At 44.9% G+C, this 21,497-nt stretch overlaps 1 protein-coding gene across 8 annotated transcripts in view; it reads left to right on the forward strand.

Moving 5' to 3' along the window:
* nfat5b (nuclear factor of activated T cells 5b) overlaps positions 1-20,843 on the forward strand; it is a 36,179-nt gene extending 15,336 nt beyond the window's left edge. For 3 of the 8 annotated variants that reach the window (XM_047042567.1, XM_047042570.1, XM_047042571.1), the window contains exons 2-13: positions 1,015-1,140; positions 7,635-8,304; positions 9,448-9,637; positions 10,358-10,548; positions 10,694-10,866; positions 11,848-11,982; positions 12,081-12,133; positions 12,736-12,868; positions 14,424-14,504; positions 14,608-14,711; positions 14,812-16,711; positions 16,814-20,843. In XM_047042567.1, the coding sequence (XP_046898523.1) occupies positions 1,015-1,140; positions 7,635-8,304; positions 9,448-9,637; positions 10,358-10,548; positions 10,694-10,866; positions 11,848-11,982; positions 12,081-12,133; positions 12,736-12,868; positions 14,424-14,504; positions 14,608-14,711; positions 14,812-16,711; positions 16,814-17,052 (3,995 nt within the window). In that variant the 3' untranslated portion in view covers positions 17,053-20,843. Of the gene's footprint in view, positions 1-1,014; positions 1,141-2,364; positions 2,479-6,992; positions 7,056-7,634; positions 8,305-9,447; positions 9,638-10,357; positions 10,549-10,693; positions 10,867-11,847; positions 11,983-12,080; positions 12,134-12,735; positions 12,869-14,423; positions 14,505-14,607; positions 14,712-14,811; positions 16,712-16,813 lie in introns of those variants that run through there. The other 5 variants (XM_047042573.1, XM_047042574.1, XM_047042572.1 and 2 more) reach the window with 5 other exon arrangements.
* The last annotated feature ends 654 nt before the right edge of the window (positions 20,844-21,497 follow it).

Consider the following 21,497-nt stretch of genomic DNA (forward strand, 5'->3'; position numbering starts at 1 on the left):
GAGGGGGAGATAAACGTTGTCTGCTTATTCCTGTCTCTTTTAATCAAGTCTGAAGGGCTACTTATACTTATTGGCGCGCCAGGGCTTCGCCTTGACCTGCATAGTGTTGTTATAGGCCTTATTATTCTGGGTTTATTGTTTCAGTTTCCCTCAAGGTTGTGGATCTATAGTGGGCCTGGTTACCTTCTCAGATTGTCTTGGAGAATTGTCTTTAGAAAGGACCTCCTCAGGCCATTCCTCTGACTTGTTTAAATCGACATGACTGTACTGGATACCTTGAGATGGCCTGTTCAGATCGTATGTCACGCGCATTCATACAGAGAAGAAGAGCTTTCTGTCATGGGAAAGCATCAGGTATCAAAAGGGGCTACGCAAGGACATGGGCTAGCCTGAAGAGTTGTGCCCTGTGCCTCGATGGCATGTGCCATTGTCAACTGTTTACCTTAAGAGGGAAAACCTCCAGTCTGGTTGGGGCTTCAAGTCACCTCCCTCACTCTGTCCACTCAGTCCTTCTGTTTTCAAGAGAGGCTCATCAGCATACTAAACATGGCTGGAGGGCATTGTGCTCTTGTTGCCCTAAAATAGCTCCCTGCCATCCTGGAGAGGAGAGGGGGCTGGGGCTTAGCCCTGCTGGCCAGCCAGCTAGACCAGGACCCAGGCTGGCAGAGAAGGGGGTGGTGGTGGTTTCGTGGGCGGCTGTGAGGCCATGGAGACATGGCAGGAATCTGGAATGAGATTTTCTCTTCCACTGTTGTCTCTTGTTGTAGGACATAAATAAACCAAGGCAGGACATTTTCCAGACAAGCGGCCAGCAAGGACAATGCCCAGTGTTGGTAAAGGGTCACCAGCCATTGGTGTGTTTGACCATGTGAATAAAGGCTCTTTGCTGTATTCCCATCTTAATTTGTAGTACAGGAGTAGTGAGATGGCCTTATACTGCTGCCTGAGATACTGCAGACTATCTCTGATGTAGTGCTGTCAAACAACCTGACCTTTCTCTCTTTCTTTCTGCAGAGTCGGTGTATGACCTTCTCCCCAGAGAGCTGCAGCTGCCGTCGTCCACTCAGCAGAACCCAGCGGCCATGAGTCAGAAAAGTGGCGGAGAGGCGGGGCCTCCCCCTTCAGCTGCCCTTGCCTCAGGTAAGCCCCTCCTCTTCCTTCCTCCATCCCTCTTGCCTCCAAGGTAATAGTGAGCAGGGCTGGTAAATGGTGGTTCCGTCCTGTTTCCTGGAGTCCACCCATTTGCAGGCTACCTGCAAGACCTATTTCAACCACAGTAGGACGAGCAGGTAGCAGCCACAGGCGCACACCGACTCGACCTGTAAACGCACACCGGCTCACAACGAGGACAGCCTGCCAGCCAGGCGGCCGCTCTGCTTGTCTCATTGTACGGTGTATCCCCTCGCATGCTGTGAGAATCCTGGCAAGAAGGTGCCGAAGACTGGAGTTCAGAGGCCTTATGGCCTTCACCCAGCAGTGTCCTGAGGCCCCGTGCTCATTCTGCACAAAGCCTCCGGGCTCCGCGTGTCACCCTCCTCTCTGGAGACTGTAAACAACAGCTCCATAAGGGTGGCGGTGAGCTGTTGCTTTGGTTCTGGTTTCGGTGGTTTGTTTCACCTCAGACACAGTAACTGACACTTGTTTATGAAGTGACAGACTCTTTTGACTGTGACACAGAGCTTACGAGAAGCCTAACGCAATACCTGCTGGAGGTTGCAGTCAGAAAACACGGAATAGATCTCAGCAATACTGACACGTTAAGAAAAGCCTTCTGTATGTCTGAGAGGTGTTCCTATCAGGGCACAGAAGCTGTCTCCAGTGGATTTGGGGTTCACAACAAAACTTTAACGAAAGCTTTGCAGGCAAATAACCAATTTAACCAGAAGGAAGCTAGACCAACTTCCTGTGTTATTGCTGTTGGGATTGGCACATGGTCTGTTTGAATTATAAACAATCTTTGGGAGGAGACACGTCAGAAGCTGGGTACAAAACAATTTCGATACTGTTCACAAAAAGAGTAGGCCTATTTTCTGATCCAAACATCCCGATATTTTTATGTTTAGCTATGTTATAGCTGGGTATTTACACAACTGTCTTAAATATGAGAGAGAAAAAAATTGTGCAGAACATGTGACAAACAGTAAAGGTCACATATGAGAAATGGAGGAAAATAATCCAGTTGCCAAATTGTAAATGTGACTGTTTACTAACGCCAAACACAACCCTGATCTCCTTCAAACTGGCGTTCAAAGAAAGATACATAAAAAAAAAAAATTGTCAGGACAATTTTGTCAAACTTCTACGAAATTCCAAATGCAGTTCACTCTAGTTCTATATATTTTTATGCTCTTCCCCTTATTGAAGTGTCTAGGCTTAGAGTGAGCTTTCAGTAGCTCCAGGACTCTGTTGCCTAATGGACATCAATGCCTCACTGCTCTGTCTGACGAGGCGGGACAAACTGGCTGTAGCACAAGGAAGGTGAAGTATCTCAGTTTACATGACATACAATTTGGGACCACGGGTTTCACCGCAAATTGGCCTGCATTTTCTGTCCGTCTCTGTTTTAAATTAATTTTTATTTTATTTTTTCATCTCAAATTGATCAAATTTGTGTAATTTATCCACAATTTCAACAGTTCAAGTCAGGATCTATTGCTCTACTTCTGAACTTCTCCCCTCATCCCTGCCTGATTTCATGCATAGCTTCCTCTGTCTGCCAGAGGTCCCTGTCTGCTGTTTCATCCCTGCTGTGGATCTGCTGTTTCAGCCTTTGCACTTGTACTGTTCTGAGCTAAGCTACGCTGGGCTGGGCTAGGCCGGTTTGCGCTGGGCTGGGCTAGGCTAGGCTAGGGCAGGGCTGGGCTAAGCTAGGCTAGGCTTGGCTGGCGCATGTTTGTGATCACCCATTCCTCCCATCCCATTCTCCACTGCCTTCTGTCCGCTTCCATAATCCCAGTTCATCCCCTTGCCAGTAACAGTCCCAGCTGCAGCCCCTGATGCCTCTGAAGATCAAACATGACTCCATCCCCTGCTTCCAACCTTGAGGCCGTCCACGCTGTCATGCTCGTTTCCTTTTCTCAGCTGTCGCGTGTTGATGCAGCTAAGCTGTAGATCCGTTTCAGATGCCACTCAGTGCAGTGCTCTCCAAAAGGGTTTGACCCGTGGCTTTTGCTAGACCTGTTTATTCTCCCCCGATCACGTCTGCTATTGTGTCGTCAGAGGGGAAACTGGTGATATGGATCATCAGTCTCGGCTTGTTTATTGCCTTTTTAAGGTTTTACATATGAAAATGAAGTCAAACCTGTCATAACGGCCTATTCTAAGATCTTGAATTCAGTTCTATCCGAAAGATTCGAGTGCAGTAGGCTCAGGCTTAGTTTCGACAATAGGGGTAGGACTTTGTTTTGCTTGTTGGCTTGTAGTTCCAACCAGACAATCTGTCGGCATGCATCTGCAGCTCTCCTCTCCAACACTCCTTATTCGCCCCCCTCTTTCTCCTGGAAATGTGCTGCTCCAGAGACATGGTCACAGTTGGATAGTTCTTAGGCTATATGCCAGGAGTGGCCACACAAAAAGACAGTTCTACAGACAGTTCTGAGATGAAATTGAACTTGCTTTTACACAAGCTTCACCTGTTCAATCCTACTTATCCAGCATTTTGGTTTCGTCATTTTGTTGTTGACTGGATGCAAGTTGGTTTGCTATTTATGGTTTGTCTGACCGTGTCTGTCTTTTCTTATAAAAGACGTACTTTTAAGTCCCTCCACAATTGCCCCGGTCTGCCTTGAAACTTTCCTGTAGTGAAGACATGAGTTTCTTGCTGAATCGGGAATGTCTTGTCTTTATGATCCTGTGGTCACATTGTCTGCCTTTTGGCAGTTAATTTTAAATTATTTAACTAAAATGTCCAATCGTCTCTTTGAATCCAATGCCGTACCTTACAAATTCATCCTTAGAGTTTAAATAGGATGTAAGAGTAGCATCGGTCATTTGCTGCCATTTTAAGGTTTATATGACAATAAGAAGCAAAATGTAAACATAATGGAAGCCCTGTATTTTTCGCTATTATCTTTTTTAACAGTACCATGCATTCCGGCAACTTCATGGAAACAACCAAACCGCAGACCAATACTGACCCTTTCTAGCTTTTGTCCTCAACGTTCCTTCCATTGAATATTAAATTGCAATGCATTTTGTTAACCAGAGTATTACTTACCATGAGAGCAGCTGAATACTCAGGTTTCAAACAAGCCCCTGAATCTCAGCCTTTCAAGCCAGCCACCTTGGTGACTACAGCTGCCTCCCTGTCCAGCTGTCTCCTTCTATTGATTAAGCCCCCTGCCACCACCTTGTACTGGCCTCTTTTAAGGTGATCGAGTGAACTTCACTGTTTGGGGGTGATAATATCAATAACAAATAACAAACCCACTGGATACTTTAACGTTGAATGTTTCAAGATCTCGGGGAGGATACAATCTCATAAACGGGCCTATTACCTTACTTAATGGTATCTGTTTTCTCATTTAGAGTAGAGCTAACAGAGTTAACAGTGAAACATTACCTCATGTGAGGATGGCTTACAGTAAAACATTCTCTCAGAAGTAAGACTGAAACGGTGGGGGGTTTGGAGGTATTAAACATGTGTCCCTGATTAAGTCCTCTCGCTGTGGTCAGACTACATTCTCCAGTGATAATTCAGACTTCCTGACTGTTCTTTACTCCCGGGTTAAAGAGATACAGTCCTCTCCTGCTCCCAGGTCTCTGGTTGCCCTCCTCTAGTGGGCATGGCTACATTTTAAACAAACAAACAGGGCCTGGTGTGTTTAGACTGGGGCCATACCGGAGGGAGACGGAGAGACTCCAGACAAACACCTTCTTTGCTCCCCAGCCCCGGCCCAAACCTGCTCTGTGTTTTTTTATCCAGTTTAGGATTTCCTTGTTACGTTGCTTGCATTTTTTTAATTTATCAGACTCAATTCAAGACGACTTGTTTTAGGGAGGGAAAAAAATAGATGGTCTCCCCCTCCCCCTGGAAAGAGACAGCAGGGCATAAAAAGGCAGTTGTTTGAAATGTACACAAGGCACTGATGGGACGATTTACTCAGGCATATTTGCCAATGTACAGTAGTCTACAGAAAGCTTTTAGGCACTATAAATAAGTCAGGAGGGACCTAGCCAAGAGCAATCAACCTTTACCAAGCTTGTTGGGGTAGGGTTGTTTTTGTCGAGATTTTTTAAAGCTTTTGTTTCTTTCGTTTCTGTTTAAAACTGTAAAACCATGTTTGCACCAAGAATCAGGGTTTTACCGTTTTATATCTAGTGTGTGTAACCTACCCTGATAAGACGGTTTAAACTGTGTGAACCGTTCATCTGAATGGGTTCTGTTGTGAGCTAAATGTCCTTTCTTTAATATAAGATCTGCAACAACAGAGTACTTGTTTCTTAGGTAGAGAACAAATGGGTCTGATGGGTTAAGCACAGGTTCAAACCCTAGTTCTTGGTGTGAAACCAAGTGTTCCAAATGAACGCCACAGATTTAGATGTATCTGAAGAATATTCTCAATCAATGTCCTCTTTATTAAAAATGATGTTGTCATGTTGTCGTATTTCAGTTCAGATTTATTTTCTATTGCTTACATATCTTATTAAGCTACATGTGAAAATGGAATTAGTTCAGTGGCATCCTTCCAAATGTGGCTACTGCACATGGGCGCGGTAATGATCATATCATTTGAATGTGAATTACTGTCCACAAACACATCCATTTGTCTTTATAACAACCCAATCTTAAATACCTGTCACTTATTTTTAATCAGGTTTAAGCTCTCTTGTTTAAATAGCTGATCCAACGTGGATTAAGATATTATTTCGGAATTAAAAGTGATCGTGTCGGTGTCGTCCTGAGTGAATTTTCAGTTTTCCCGAATTCAACAAGCAGCTGGTTGTTGCTGCTGCTGCTTCTTGAAGCATTCCGGTTCTTCAAAGCATAGCAGTAGGCTGTGCCCCTCTCTCCATCTTCCTTCTCTGGTCATTACAGATATCTTATAGGTCACCTCAGTGTAGCCACCAGGAAGCATATAACAGTAGGGCTTAACTGTCTTTAGTTTCACTACGGTAGCTCTTGCCTTCTTTGTCCAAGTCTCGACATCATGCTATCATGCTAAAGCTATCCATTTCAAAGCAAACTAGTTTGTAAGGCTGCAGCTGATGTGCATCTTCATCCTACACAGCATTCGGAATGGGGAAAGTGAGCGGACATGTGGGAAGAATGTTGAGTGGGCACAGATTGTTCCAAGACATTTCAAAGCGTTGACATGCTGATAGCGTCACAGGCATTCCTTTGACGAGACATCAATCTTTTACATTGTATGCCTGTTGGTCGACAGATATGACACAAGGACCTTTACCGTCTAACTAACGAATCTGCTTGTCCTCTAATTAGCCTGTTGTTTGTCCACTTCATGTTTGAATATTTACAATCTCATCTGTATTCCCAGACCTTTGTCTATGACCACAACTGCTACAGTACAATTAATTCTCCGTCTATGCCCTTCCAGTCAAGAAACGTTCTTAACTCATGCCAATTACTCCTTAATCCACATCAAAGCAGGTTATCAGATTGAAAAAGTTAATTATATTCTAAAATGTTACACAATGTAACACAATGTTCTTGTGCCCATACGAATTTGTGTGAGAAAGTGTGCCAAACAGAATGAAGTAAGCTCTGTTTCATTTCATCTCATACTGTCACACTTCACCAGTTCCCCTTCACCTATTATATGAGGACTATTCAGTCATGCTGTTCAGTTAGTAAAACAAATTTGATGCCCTCTGCCGTTTGGCCTCACTGAGTCGATGACAAAAAATACAATTGGAGATCTTTGAACAGAGTTCCATTTTCACAAAGACCGCTTTTTGAAATATATATTAAATATATATCAATTCTAATGTTCAGCTCTTATTGCTCATTCGCTGTTTCATTTTTATTCCAGGAAGTTCCCTCTGAAGCAGGGAGTGTCTGCATATAAAATGGTCTGCAGTTCTCTGCTTCATAGGTCAGAAGCTTGTTTATCTTGTCTCTGTGGCTACGCTCAGTCCCAACTAAATTGTTTGAACCTGTATGGCAAAAAAGACCCAATTGGCATGCATCATCCTACACAAACAGATCATTGTAAATATCTCGATACATACAGCTCTTCAGGTTAATAATGACATTGTGAAATCAAAAAAATGCTAAGACCTGTCTAACTGCATATTTTGTAGCAGTTTATTTCACATTTTATCTAGTGCTTTCATGTGTAGACCTACGTAGACTTTCTATTTACTTTCTATATTGACATTTTGTCAAGCAGATACTTGTAACCACTTTTTCACTCATTACACCCACATGTGCACACACTTGCACACCCATTCAGTACATACACACACACACATCATACATACATACACACACATCATGATGCAAAAAAAAAAAAAAAAAACTTGACAAATTTTAATTGGACAAACAAAGAAAAGAACAAACCAAAACCAAAAGAGATGAAACAATCATGCACAAATTTCGCTGCTTGAATGGGACTGCTAGCCAATGCTGGTGGAGATGCCTTTCTTGACAATTCCAATTGTATACACTGTAGATGCCACCACCAACTCCTCTGCTCTGACCATGGGAGGCCCCCGCAGTGCTTTTCCCACCTCTTCCAGCTCCACCGTGCTCTCCACGACCTCGGGCAGCGACGACACCTCCTCTCACACCAGCGGCGCCTCCCCCGAGGAAGCCGGCTGCGGCCGAGGGGTGACGGAGATGTTGGGCACCGAGGGTGGAGCAAGCGGCGGGCGGAGCTCCGGGGGCAGCAGGGCTGCCACCGAGAAGGCAGGCGGGGCCGGACCCGTCAGCGGAGGAGGTGGAGGAGCGAGAGGGCCGGCGTCCCAGGAGGCCCAGCAGCATCACCAGATGACCCCCTCCAAGCGGCGGACGGTTCTGAACATCTCACCCCCTCCGGAGGACCTGTTTGACGACAGCCGCATGTCGTGCCAGGAGGAGCCGCCGCCGGACTCTGAGCAGAGCAACAGCATCTGGATGGACGACTCGGCCTCGAACTTCAGCATCGTCAGCTCCAGCTCCTACAACGACAACACCGAGGTCCCCCGCAAGTCCCGCAAGCGCACCCCCCGCCAGCGGCCCGGTCCCAAGCACGCCCCGAAGGAGGAGACCAGCATGGATGTGTTTGACGCAGATAGTGCCAAAGGGCCACACTTTGTCCTCTCACAGCTGGGCCCAGACAGCAAGGCCTGCCCCAAAGGAAGGTGGGTGACGTGTCGTGCATTTCTCTCGACAGCAATAACGTAGCGTGTACACTTTGCACATTTATTTCCCCGGGTCAGCAGACTTACTTCCCTGTTGTTGCTCATCTATACCTATATGTATCCTCGGACACTGTGGCAAAGTTTCTGTTCTCTATTTGAATCTATCTATTGTGTAGCAGAAATGTAGACATACTGCATGTCAGTTAACAGCACAGACTCGTATATCATTGATAGCTGACTTTACTTTTTAAACGACCAATGAAGAGATTATTCAGACACTAGTTAAATGACCAAACACTAACAAGCCCTTCAGTTAGTAGTCATTCTCGTAGCCAGAATGAGTGTGAGAAAACATAAGCCACCATACAGTACTAGCCACAAACCAAAATCCCTGGCTCATCCCTCCTGCCTGGGGAGCCCTGGGCAGATCAGAGAGTAAGGAAGCACAGGATACCAGCACACAAACAATGATGAGCCACGATGAATCACACTGAGCCTCATTGAAAAGCAGTGAAAAAGCAGAGGGCGATTTGAATAAAAAGACAGGTCTGAATGTCCTCCGAGAGCTTCAGACGGACCGCGCTCGGTTGATCGCGGGCCTCCAAATTCGGCATTGCTGTGTGCACCCAGGGAAAACTATGGCAACTATAGAAAGTTTGCCCTTTTTGCTCTATCTCAACTACTCTCCGTGCTTTCCACACACTCTCTCTCTCTCTCTCTCACACACAGAGACTCTGACACCCTCGCACACACAAGTCCTGATAAGTCCTCTTCAACATACAGGAAGCATGGTGTCAGCAGAGGGGCTGGTTATGTATGCTTAGATGAAAGAAGCCCAGAAAACGAGTGGGTCAACACGAGTGAGTGTCCATTACGGGAGGTCAGCAGCACGGGTTGTCAGGCCTCAGGCTGCGTGTCCTAGCATGGCACCTAGTCAGCTGGAGGAGTGGTTTTGGATGTGTTTGGATCACAGAAGAAAATTGAAGGGGCCGCGGCCGTTGATACTCCCATCAAGGACAACTAGAGGAAGGAGACGACGTTACTGGCAGAAACACGTGTAGTTAGATTGGTGTCGGAATAATGGAAAGCAGTTGCGTTTTTTTTTTTTTAAAGCACATATTTGTTTCGATTTCTTTCTCGCAGCTCACCGGACGGGCCCCAAACGCCCATCCAGAAAGGAGGCGTCCTGTCGTGCCAGTACCCTCCGAAGAGTGAAGGGAAGGAGCTGAAGATCCTGGTGCAGCCGGAGACACAGCACCGCGCCCGCTACCTGACGGAGGGCAGCCGCGGGTCCGTCAAGGACCGCACCCAGCAGGGTTTCCCCACCGTCAAGGTAGGGTCAGGTCACATCTGGGTCACTCCCATCCCCATGCTTTGTTTGTACACACAGCCCCCATGTACAGGGATCGGTTTCTTAGACTAAGCCCAGTGTTTATGTGTCCTTATCTTCCCTAAGCCAACAGCAGTGTCAACTGGACCTTTGTTGCAAAACACCCCCCCCCCCCCCCCCCTATTGAGTAAATGTAAATAAGTTCTGGAATTGATTAATGTTGTCAGATGCTTTGTAGAGAAGTAGTTGAGAGGTGCCGCAACTAGGTCATTTGGTTTGACTTCTTAGAGGTTTGTATTAACAGCAGGTCAATCTGATATCTTGTAAGATGTCAAACACTTATACAAAGGAAAATATTGACTCCATCATGAATTTCATCAGGAAGGCCAGTTGCCTTACTTACTTAAAATGATTACTGGGCAAACAATAGCTTTCATTGTTTGCATTTCTTCATTATATCTTTATATCAACAATTTGTTGCAGCATGTAGAATTGCTTTACTCACTATCACAGCAGTTAATCAAACAGGCAGGATTGTATCTTGCATTCCTGTCTGTCTGACTTACTTACTAACCATAATACAATACATGAGTGCATAGACTCTTTATATCAGATCTACAAAATTTGATTATGATTATTATGATCTCTCGCCCAAAATGTTGAAAAACCTGAAAGTTGTCTTTCCCCATCGAAGCATGTTCTGTGCTCCCTCCTCCCCCCCAGCTCGAGGGGGTGAACGAACCGGTGCTGCTCCAGGTGTTTGTGGCTAATGACACGGGCCGCGTCAAGCCCCACGGCTTCTACCAAGCGTGCCGGGTCACGGGGCGCAACACCACAGCCTGCAAGGAGGTGGACGTCGAGGGCACCACGGTCATAGAGGTGTCCCTAGAGCCCAGCAACAGCATGACCCTGGCGTATGTACCTGAGCACGAGCGTCTGTTAGCGTCTGCTGTGAGAACATGACGTCGGTCCTTGAGTGGACTGTGCGTGGAAGCTGTTGGACCAGCAGGTAATGGCTGGGTCAGTCAGGAGGCCTGACGTGTGTGTGTGTGTGTGCAGGGTGGACTGCGTGGGGATACTAAAGCTCCGTAACGCTGACGTGGAGGCTCGCATCGGGGTGGCCGGCTCCAAGAAGAAGAGCACGCGTGCCCGGCTGGTGTTCCGAGTCAACATCCCCCGGCCTGACGGGACCATGATCACGCTCCAGACCCCGTCCTCCCCCATCCTCTGCAGTGAGTCCCTTATCCGCCACCAGCTTCCCTGGGCCCAGCTCTGACACACGTCAACAGCCAGGGCTAAGAGATGGGTTAGCCGTGACACTGTTACCATCCTGTACGCAATGTATCTTACTGTCCGATTTTTCCGATGGAATCCTGATGATCAGGCATGCCACGAGTAAGGATTCAAACCCAGCAGCTCATTTTCCTGTTGAATGTAATATTTAAAGAGTCTGTGTGAAGACTCCCCTGAGAATGAGTCATGTGTTCCTGCTTGTGGGTATGGGGTGTGGCTAGTTGCAGAATGAAAACAAATGTTTTTATATGAAACAGGAAAAACAGCTTTGGGGTGTAAGAGAGTTTCTTAGCTGGTGGGATTAGGAGACCTGTGTACTTTCATTGTTAACAGAGAGCCAGAGTGCAATCCGACCAGGGTAATATCTGGCCAGAAAATATAAAGTAGGAATCTTCAGTGGCGTCTGCCTCTGTCTGTGGTGAGCGGAGGTGCGGGGGGGGGGAGCCCTGTGAAAGCTGGATCTGGAAAAGAGGGGGAGGAGTCAAGACTTGTTTATGTTGACTTTCTAAAGCCTGTGAGATAATGGGCCCACAGGGGTCAAATCCAACTGCTCTTGCTTTACCCAAGTTTAGTTAACCATCAGAAATTGTGCCAATGGGAAAGGACACACCTTTACACAAACTCTGTTTTATTGGACCCCTATTTTCCCGGCAGTGCAATTAGAACACAATTACCGTTTCCCAGAGATTAGCCATGTGCCTTCCAAGAAATCACAAGGTAGTCTGGAGCAATTGGTTTAAGCTTTTCTGCTGGCATCCTGCTCTTCTCTAAATGCCAGCAGCTCTTGGCCCCTGAGATGTGGGGATAGAGGGGGTAGCTCAGCCAGAGCCTGTCTAAAAGGCGTGTGTGTGTGTGTGTGTGTGTGTGCGTGTGTGTGTGTGTGTGTGTGTGTGTGTGTGTGCGTGTGTCCTGTCACACAGCCCAGCCTGCTGGGGTGCCTGAGATCCTGAAGAAGTCCCTCCACAGCTGTTGCGTGAGGGGCGGGGACGAGGTGTTCATCATCGGCAAGAACTTCCTTAAAGACACCAAAGTCGTGTTCCAGGAGAATGTATCAGGTGAATTGCCCAATCCTCTTCTCACACTGGTTTCAATCTGTCCTCAGTGTTGTGACTCCTCCAGCGTACCATTGACCCTGAATATATTTAACTTCCAGATGACAAGTCTTGGAAGGCAGAGGCTGAAATAGACATGGAGCTGTTTCATCAGGTATATCTGTCAGTTCCCTGGCTATTTTGGTGCCTGATGATTAATGACAGTGTCTGATGAGGTGATTAGATACAAGGGGCCGGCAGAGATTTGTTGGGTGTTTAGATTTAATCATATTAAATTGCTGCTCACTTCAGGATCTGAGTGGCCTCATTGTTTTGTGACCTAATTCCTTCGAGCCCCCAGTGGTCACGATGAGGGTGTCTCAACAGTCCACTCTAAACCTTTACCCTTGGGAGCTCATTAGGTAATCAAAGCTTTCTGTCAGATGTGTTAGTCCTCTGCCTTCATCACTCTGATTTATCAGGCATGTTACACAAATGCAGCTTGACAGCGTTTCATGTCTGAACGAGTCACCCACAAATTAGGCAAGACTGCGTCATCAAGTTGAGCTAAAGTATCTTGCACACATCAGTCGAATCCTTCCTCTTGGCTATACCGTGGCAAATGTACTCCCGTAAAAGACTATTATGGTTTTGGTTCGCTCAAGTGTTGTATGTCACACCTACATGTTGTTGTTATTATTGACAATAGGCCAATGTGAGCCTGTTGTTGCATGCTGAATGCTGACTCTATGTACTTGAATTTGTCCTTGTCCTTAGAATCACTTGATAGTGAAGGTTCCTCCATACCAGAACCCCAGCATCACTTCCGCTGTGTGCGTGGGGATTTACGTGGTGACCAACGCTGGAAGATCTCACGATGTCCAGTCCTTTACCTATACTCCCGACCCAGGTCAGTCAACCCATTGGCTGCAGAGGTCTGAAAGTCTGGGTATGAAATCACAATTGGAGAAGTACAAGTTTTTTCTGTAAATGTGCCTTTATGTGATCTTTTTGATCTGTAGACCAGGAAACCATGTCGAGTCAGGAACAGGGCAGGGTTTGCCCCGTCCTATTGTCCCTCATCACTTCTAGTTGCCTGAAAGTCCTTTGAGGACCGTTGCAAGGACTGCCAGTGAGCTAGCCGGAAGGGAGAGAGAAGGGAACAAAAACTGTGAAACAAAACATGGAAGTGTTAATCATCCACCTAGAAAATCTCTGGACCCTTTCATATATATATTGAGCATGTCTGTATCCTGTACGTAACAAACGATGCCTTGCTCCACTCAAACTGTAGTTACTGTTGAGCAGTTGAAGAGTTTGAACGGTTGAAAACAAAACAGTTGAAAGTGAAAAGAAGAAGAATTAGATATTTTTGACCTACAGTAGAAACATTTGTCATATAAACTTGATTACAGGCTCAAGGCCCACATGGTAAAAAGAAAACACAAAAAACAAACAATACACGCAAACAATGCATTAAATAGAAATATGCAAGGAAAGAAGGGCTAAAAAAGGCACTCATGCCAGTGTTCCCAGATCTTAGAGGTGTACTTGACAGAGCTACGGCCAGGGTCTGTCATCAGATCAATTTTAAAATTTGCAGAGCGGTCCAGCCGACTCATAAACTTAAAAGTAAGATTCCTCAACAAGGCCATGAAGGGGGTTAGACCCACATTGCAGAACAGCTCACTGGCTGAAGTACTCGTGGTTTTCTTCAGGAGTATCCTAAGACAGTCATTATAGGCTACTTTCAATTTACGCAAGCTCCCCCTCTTGTAATTCACCCAGAGTGGAGCTGTATAGAGAGGGGTGCAGTAGGCTCTTAACAAATTCATTTTAACGTCAAGTGTACAGTGGTGGAATTTTCTAACCAACATGTTAGCTTGGACATAGAGCAATCCCCTCTGTCTGAACATGTTGGCATCATCCTCTAACGTGTCTGTAATAATGTGCCCTAAGTATTTGGTACCATCGGACACCCCCAGAGTTTGCCCAGAAAGTTGAAAGGCAGGGAACTTAATATCCATGTCATCCTTAGTTCTACAGACCATTACCACGCTCTTCTTGGCATTATATTGAACATCAAAATCAACCCCATAATTAGAGCAGATGTTAAGCAGCTGTTGAAACCCATACTTATACTTATACTCATACTTATATAATATCATTATAATTACAAGTTCAAGTCTTTTATTGTCAGGTAGACAGAACAACACAAGGTTAGACCGGGCACTAAAATTCTTGGGACAAGACAACGCAAAACAACCTGGTATAACATAACACTTGGAACATAAATTACATCTATGATAAGCCAAAACATTATAATAACCTCCTAAATATACAAAATGGTATACAATTAGACAATACAATATACTAGACCTCTAATACACATATACTAAATATATACTATAATATGTAATATAATTGATGTGCTCATCCTGCCTGTTGGTCTGTGTTTGATCTAGCAGAGTTAAGTGTGGATGTGTCTGTGAAGAAAGAGGTTCCTTCTCCAGTCAAACCATGTCCTTACGATGAACGAATGAAAGGTAGTCCATTTGTATTGCAACTCTGAATTTGAGTGTACATGGTGCGTAATGTGTATGCAGTGATTGTCCTCATTTTTCTAAAACAATGCTTCTCATCCTACAGTTATCGACAGTGCCTTGATGCCCACGATGTTGCCTTTAGTGAAAAGAGAAGAGGTCACTCCAATGGAGGTTTCTAGCAACATCCAACCAGCTGCAGTTTTCAAGGTGACAGTTATACCAGTGCTGATTTTTTATTTATTTTTTCAAGAAATCAATTGTTTTTCCTTATAGTGTGCCACCGTTTACCCCTGTTATGTCTTCCCAGCAGACCTCGGATGTGTTGTGTCCGGCCCAGCAAACCCTGGACATGAGCTCCAGTCTACCGGCCAACAGTAGCCCGTTCTCCAACTCCCTGCTCCGGCCTACAGGAGACCCCGACAACTCCCAAGCAGCGGTTTTCTCCAGTGGAGAGGCGCTAAACACCATCCAGAAGCAGGACATCGTGCCCACCAGCTCCTTCCCCGTGCCCACAGACCCTCTGCTGCAGCAGGGCAGGCCAGGCAGCAGTGCTGGGGCCTTGGGCCGCATGTGTGGAGATCCAGCCCCCCAGCAGCACCAGATTCCCCTTCTACCCCCAGATGAGGTGGCCCAGCTGGAGCAGGCGGTCCGACAACTGCAGGCCAAGGGCTTCTGCAGCCTGCCACTGCAGACAGAGACCTCCATGACCAAGCAGCAGCAACGGCAACAACAGCTCCAACAGCAGCAACAACTGCAGCAGCAACAACAAATACAACAGCATCAACAAATACAACAGCAACAACAAATACAACAGCAACAACAAATACAACAGCAGCAACAGATGCAACAACAACAACAGCAAATACAACAGCAGCAACAAATTCAGCAGCATCAGATTCAACAGCAGCAACAGCAGCTCCAGCAGCAGCAGCAGCAACAGCAGGTCCTGGAGAACCTCCAGCTGTTCCAGTCTCAGATCCCCATGCAGTGCGGCATGTTCCAGGGAGGATCTCGAGATGAATCCTCTGAGCAACAGGGTTCTCCTCAGGGCATGGTGCAGAACCACGGATCCCTCTTTCAGCAGGCCCAGCAGCAACAACAACAACAGAAGCAGCAGCAGCAAGCGGCACTATTTCAACAAGCCAATGAGCTCCTCTCCATTCAGACCAACTTTCTCCAACAGACCCCTTCCCACCCCTCCCCACCCCTCTTTCACAACCCCAGCCCCCTGGCTGAGGCACAGGACCCGCAGGGGACGCTATTCCACACCCAGAAAACCTCCCCCACCCAGGAGCAGGTGCAGGCAGCTCTCTTCCAGAACACACTGACAGTCCTGAGTGGGACCAGCCTCTCTCCAGAGCAGCCTCCATCTGCCCCGGGCCTGTTCCTCCCACAGAGCACTCTTCCTGCTCAGCTTGGTGCCGGGGGCAGCCAGCAGCAGCAGCTGGCCTTCCTCAGCGCCCTGCAGACCTCTGCCGCGGAGCCCCAGTCAGTGTTCCAGGCTCAGAGTCAGCTCTCGCCCATCCAGCAGGGAACTCCCATGGAGCAGCAGCAGCCGTCTCAACCTCAAGCCCAGCCGCAGCCCCCCCAGCAGAGCTCCATGTTCCAGAACATCTCCCCTCACCCACCTGCGAACACCCTCTCTCCCAGCCAACTGCAGCAGGCCGGGCTTCTATTCTGCAGCAATCCCCTCTCCACCCCAGAGCAGCCCTCCAGTCTCCTGTTTAGCCAGGCCCAGATGCCCCCCATGAGCAGCAGCAACCTGGCCTCTCAGGACTCCCAAAACCCCTCCATGCTCTTCTCCCAGGCCAGCATGGTGACCGTCAGCCAGCAGGAGGGCTCCGAGCCCATGGCCTTCCAGAACCAGAGCTCGGTGGTGGGGAACACACAGGAGCCTCGGCAGCCAGGCTTATTCCAGGAGCAGCAGCCGATGCAGCTGGTCCCCAGCTCCAACAGAGGCCCTGAGCAGCCAGTCACCCTCTTCATGCCCCAGTCCAACATGGCCACCCTGCAGGGGGGCATGGCCAACCAAGATCTCCCTCCCACGGCCATCTTCACCACGCAGAACGGTGTGGCGGGCCTGCAGACTACCACCTCCTCCCCAGTACAGCAACAAGGCTCCATGTTCCAGACTGCTGTTGGAGGGAACCTCAGTCAGCCCAGCCAAGCTCAGCCGCCTGGCCTCTTCCTCTTTGGCATCCAGAATGGTAAAGATCACATTAAAATTTAATGTCATGTGCATATGTATTTTTTTAAATTATATTTTCTTTCTTTTTTTCACTTAATAAGTGACTTTCTTTCTTTCACAGAGTGTGGTCAACTGATAAACACGCCAGGAAACACCCTGTCTGATCAGATTATTGCCATCAGTCAGTCTGGCCAGGACCAGAGAGAGAGTGATGCCCAGATCCAGTCCCTGCTCGACCAGTCCATGTCTGAGTCCAGGAGCATGCAGAGCAGCATGACTGCATCTCAGAACATGGAGAAGATAGATGACCTGCTAGTTAGTCTTCAGGAGCAGGGCAACAACCTCACTCGTTCCTATTAAGACTGCAATGGGTCTCTGGTAAATCTTCTTTTGTGCCCTTGTTGTTTGGTGTGACAAAGAAAGGTTGTAGTTTGAACACAAATCAGACATTTGCTGTTCAAAGCTAAAGGCATTTAATACCTGTATGTTTATATGTATTTTGACCTTCTGAGTGTGGTTAGTGGGAGTAATGAACCAAACTCTATGGTGGGCTTCTTTACCAATTGTAAGTTATATTCTGAATGCAGTCTTCGCGACGAGGACCCTGAGAGGCACAGAGAGAAGTCCTTCTCGTTGCCAGACCTGGACATGGGTTGGGTGGGAAAGAAATGGCTAGATTATATAGTTTTGTGGTGACACTACACCAGTATAATAAAATAGTTTGTTGTTGTAAGTCAGTCACCTCCAACTGTGAATGAGACATCTCCCACATAGGAATGTTCAGTTAACTCAGAATCAGTTCTAAGTACAGCACTTTGAAACATGGTTTTATACAGATGGTGCCAGCTAGCACAAAATACTGTGTTCTCAAGGACCAGACGGTGGGTTCATAATATCCTGTTGATTTCCCTTTTTGTACCAAGTATTTTAGGAAAAATGTCATGACAGAAGAAAACATACAGCTTATCAAAAGAAAACGGTGTAAAGGTATTTTTTACACATGTTCCCTCAGCACTTTATGATGCTTTTCCATTGAGACCAGTTACTCATTAAGTTTGTGGCTTTTGGTTTAATTTTATATTATATTCCTTGGCAGCGACCCACCTACTTTTCAATCCACCCATTCCTACATGTGGGATTATTACACCATAGAACTACTGCCACTTTTTGGTAGATCTGGTAGAGTGGAAATCCTCATTGAAAATATTTCATATCAACTGTAGTGTTTTTCATTTACACTTGTACCCATAGCATCCTTTTCCCAGAATGCCTGGTTGTTTGTTGGATGTACGTGTTTGATGTCATAACTGTTTTTAGAAACATGTAGATATTGTGTCGTATTGCAGTTATTTTCCACTGCAGATGTATTTGCTCGCGTCTGGCACGCAGGAACTGGACTTGCATCCATACACAGATCAGAACGTTTTTCAGTGCGGAGGTGGCTTCGAAGAATGTTGCCATGTTACAGAAAGGCAGCCATTCTTTGCTTTCATCCATTGGTCGGTTTCTCTTGCCATGGTGCTACATGCAGGAATTGAGCCCATCAACAGGCATTTTATCTTGGAAAATGAAATCAGTATAAAAATACTTCTACTTATCTTAACTGTAAACTAACGACGTTCTTGCTTACAGTGGGCCCCAGTTGGCAACTGAGGGAGCACCTTTACTTGGTGAATAGCCAGTTTTATGGCTCATACTGTATTGATGGTCGTTCTCCAAAATGTTGTTTGTGACTCACCATGACAGTGAGAAAGTAGACAGGAGTAGTTGTTGTTTAAAATCCACCTTATTGTGATGTAGTTGGTAAAATACAATGTACTGCTGCCAAACTGGAAATTCGTATCACATTTTAGTGTTGTGGTCAGCCACGGTGAAGTTGTCTTTTGTTTCTGGTCTGAATCTGAGTATGTGTGAACAAGGGGCTGATCTATGGTGATGATTAGCTCAGAGTGCCTTCATCATTCTCTCCTGTAGCTTTCCTCTATCTCAGCGTTTCTTTATATTTACAAAAAAAAGCAGCTTTTTTCAAATGGAGAGTGGTGAATATCCGTTTTAGTAATGTGATTGGTTGGGCCTTTGGTGGACCCCAACTCCCCATCCCAGAGCGTGAGCTCTTTTAGATATTTAAGGGGGCCGACTCTTGAAGAATGAATTCTAAACCTGGCTTGGAGAAAAGAGCTGTCTGTGATTGGCTTTTTTCAACTCTTGTGAAATAGTAGTTATTGTTTCCAGTAGTTATGTCTATTTATGTGAATTTTTTTATAGGATTTACAGATATTTTATCATAACTTTTTTACTGGTGTAGTTTGTATAACTAAAAAAAAAAAACGATAAAATATAGCAAATGTATTTGTGTGGTAGATGTGTCTACATGTGTTCCACAATGTGTGCAACAAATGACTGCTTTTAGTTTGTAATTGCTATGTCATTGAGCTCTTCTGTGTATTTGGCTTTTGGGTGACGTATTTGTCCTGCATATCCTTTCAACTTCTATCAAATGAATGTTGTGATTTTAGAAGTTAAAATGTACAATTCAACCTAATAGTAGCTTGTACATTCCTGTACATTGGATACCTTCTTTGATTTTGGCCAGATAGATATACGACAATATTGACTTTAAGCATGCTTTCTTAAACATGCCACAAGAATCAAACCCTTCCCATTATATAGTGGAACATTGACCCCGCATCTGTGATTAAGTAATCAACCTCTTTCCAAAATACAGCCTCTTAAATCCTCATGAACAGCTATGCCAGTGCAATAAAGCCATACAGAAAAAAACATTTTAAGAGATAAGCCATTTATAACAAAACTATTTATATAAAAAAAGGTACACCGATTGTATGTATGGCATCTATCCATCTAAATATAAGACCAGTTGTTAACATTCTATATGTGATCTAGATGTGAAAATTTGACATGATAAACACTACAGTAAATAGAATGACGTGTGTGCTGTCGTACACAGTGACATTTTCAAACGTAAGCAAATCAAGAAACATGTATTCTTGATTCTATGACATTGAAGCATGACATTTGAAGAGCAAGCAGGGGTATTGCTTATTAATATTGTACTTTTTCAGTGAAAGCTATATATTTATTAAAACCCTCTAAAGTATTAAGTAAAAGGTTTAGATACATTGATAACCCACCATGTTAACACGTATCTTTCAACTCAAGGAAAACCAAAGCAGTTGGGAGACCATTCCAGCTGTATTTGCACCTAGACTAACCAATGATGTATAACATCACCAAGTACAGCAAATATTTCATAGAAATATCTAGTACAAGGACTACATTAAAGGTGTATACTTGTGCCTTGACAACCGTTTATAGTAGGTAGCTGATTATTATTTTACCATTGTTGCCTGTTATTATCCCTAATATCTTGCAAGCCATAGACTGTTGTGCATTGATTGTGCTACAAATGCCGCAAAGAAATCAGTGACCAGAAAAAAAAGAAATATAATAGTGTTGTGCAACTTTGTACATCAGATTTTTATTTTGACAAAGATAATCATTGCATTTTTGTCATACAATGTCAGTGCAGTTGAAATTTTGTCTCAAACTGCTATGCAGTTTGACTCAATATAGATGTAAATCTGTTACTTTTTTAATAGGCTATATATATTTTTATATCTAGTCTCTCTAGATTCTTTATTACAAAGGGGAAACTAAAATAGATGTTTTAATTCTATTAATTATTTATGCAGCCTAATTAAATACGTTTTAGTCCTGTTTGGTACCAGGAAGGATTTAGATGATTGGGATTATGTCACTTCAGACAAACACAGATTACAATCCAAACGTGTCTTCTATTTCCTTTTTAAGTGTCATCCGCTTGTCTGTTCACAAACTGATCTGTGTCTTGATTTGATGTAAAAGTCTGCTTGGTTCTCAAGAAAGGTGTGTGTGTATATAATTTTTCTGTATTTAGTGAACTTGTTGATAGAGCAGATATGTTATGAGTTTTTGGAAGGGGAATGCAGATAATTAATGGGTTTCTAGTAACCATGTGAACAACCATCAGATATCACCTTTGAGAAATTAAATCTATATAAATGTATTTTTGCTTTGTTGGGCATTTGTATACTCTTGCAGTAATATTTCTGTAAACCTGCTGCTATCTATATTAATAAAGATAGATGATATATTTTTGTGGGTCCTTTATTCTGATGTTCTTTTTACTGTAGGCATTCTACTCCTTATCCCCAGTACATGGTTGACACTGACAAAAATGCATCCTTTGACAAAGGTCAATGTGGAAAATGTTTACCTGGAATCGGATTCCATTTGTTTTTTTTCAACAGTATCCCTGCATGTAGAGGCGCTGACTGAAGGTGGAGGAGATGTATCCGTGCATTTCCCAGTGAAATACAGTTATAAGGGCTACAGTGTTACCGTTCTTTGCAACCCTGTCTCAAACTTCTGCGTTTTTATGACTGTCTATTGTGCATGCCAATCCCTGTTTTACGTGCAGTTTATACTCCCATTCGTTTTTATCAACAGAAAATGTTTCTATCACACAGAACGTCATCAACTCTTTAGCGACTATATGTCATCATCCTGACTCGGAGTTTACGGAGATTCACGATCTCGAAGCTTCCAAATGTATACTTTTTTTGTGGGGAAATTTTCACCTCAAACACCTTCAAATAACAAACATAAATGATTATTTGCCACCAACACCAAGCAACATTCTTGTAAATAAAAATAAGGGAAAAAAAAAGATATAACACCGGGAGAGTGTAGGGGTGGATGACGCTGTCCTCTACCTGCTCCTCTACCCCTACCTGGACGAGCAA

This window comes from Hypomesus transpacificus, chromosome 19 (genome assembly GCF_021917145.1).
Source record: "Hypomesus transpacificus isolate Combined female chromosome 19, fHypTra1, whole genome shotgun sequence".
NCBI lineage: Eukaryota > Metazoa > Chordata > Actinopteri > Osmeriformes > Osmeridae > Hypomesus > Hypomesus transpacificus.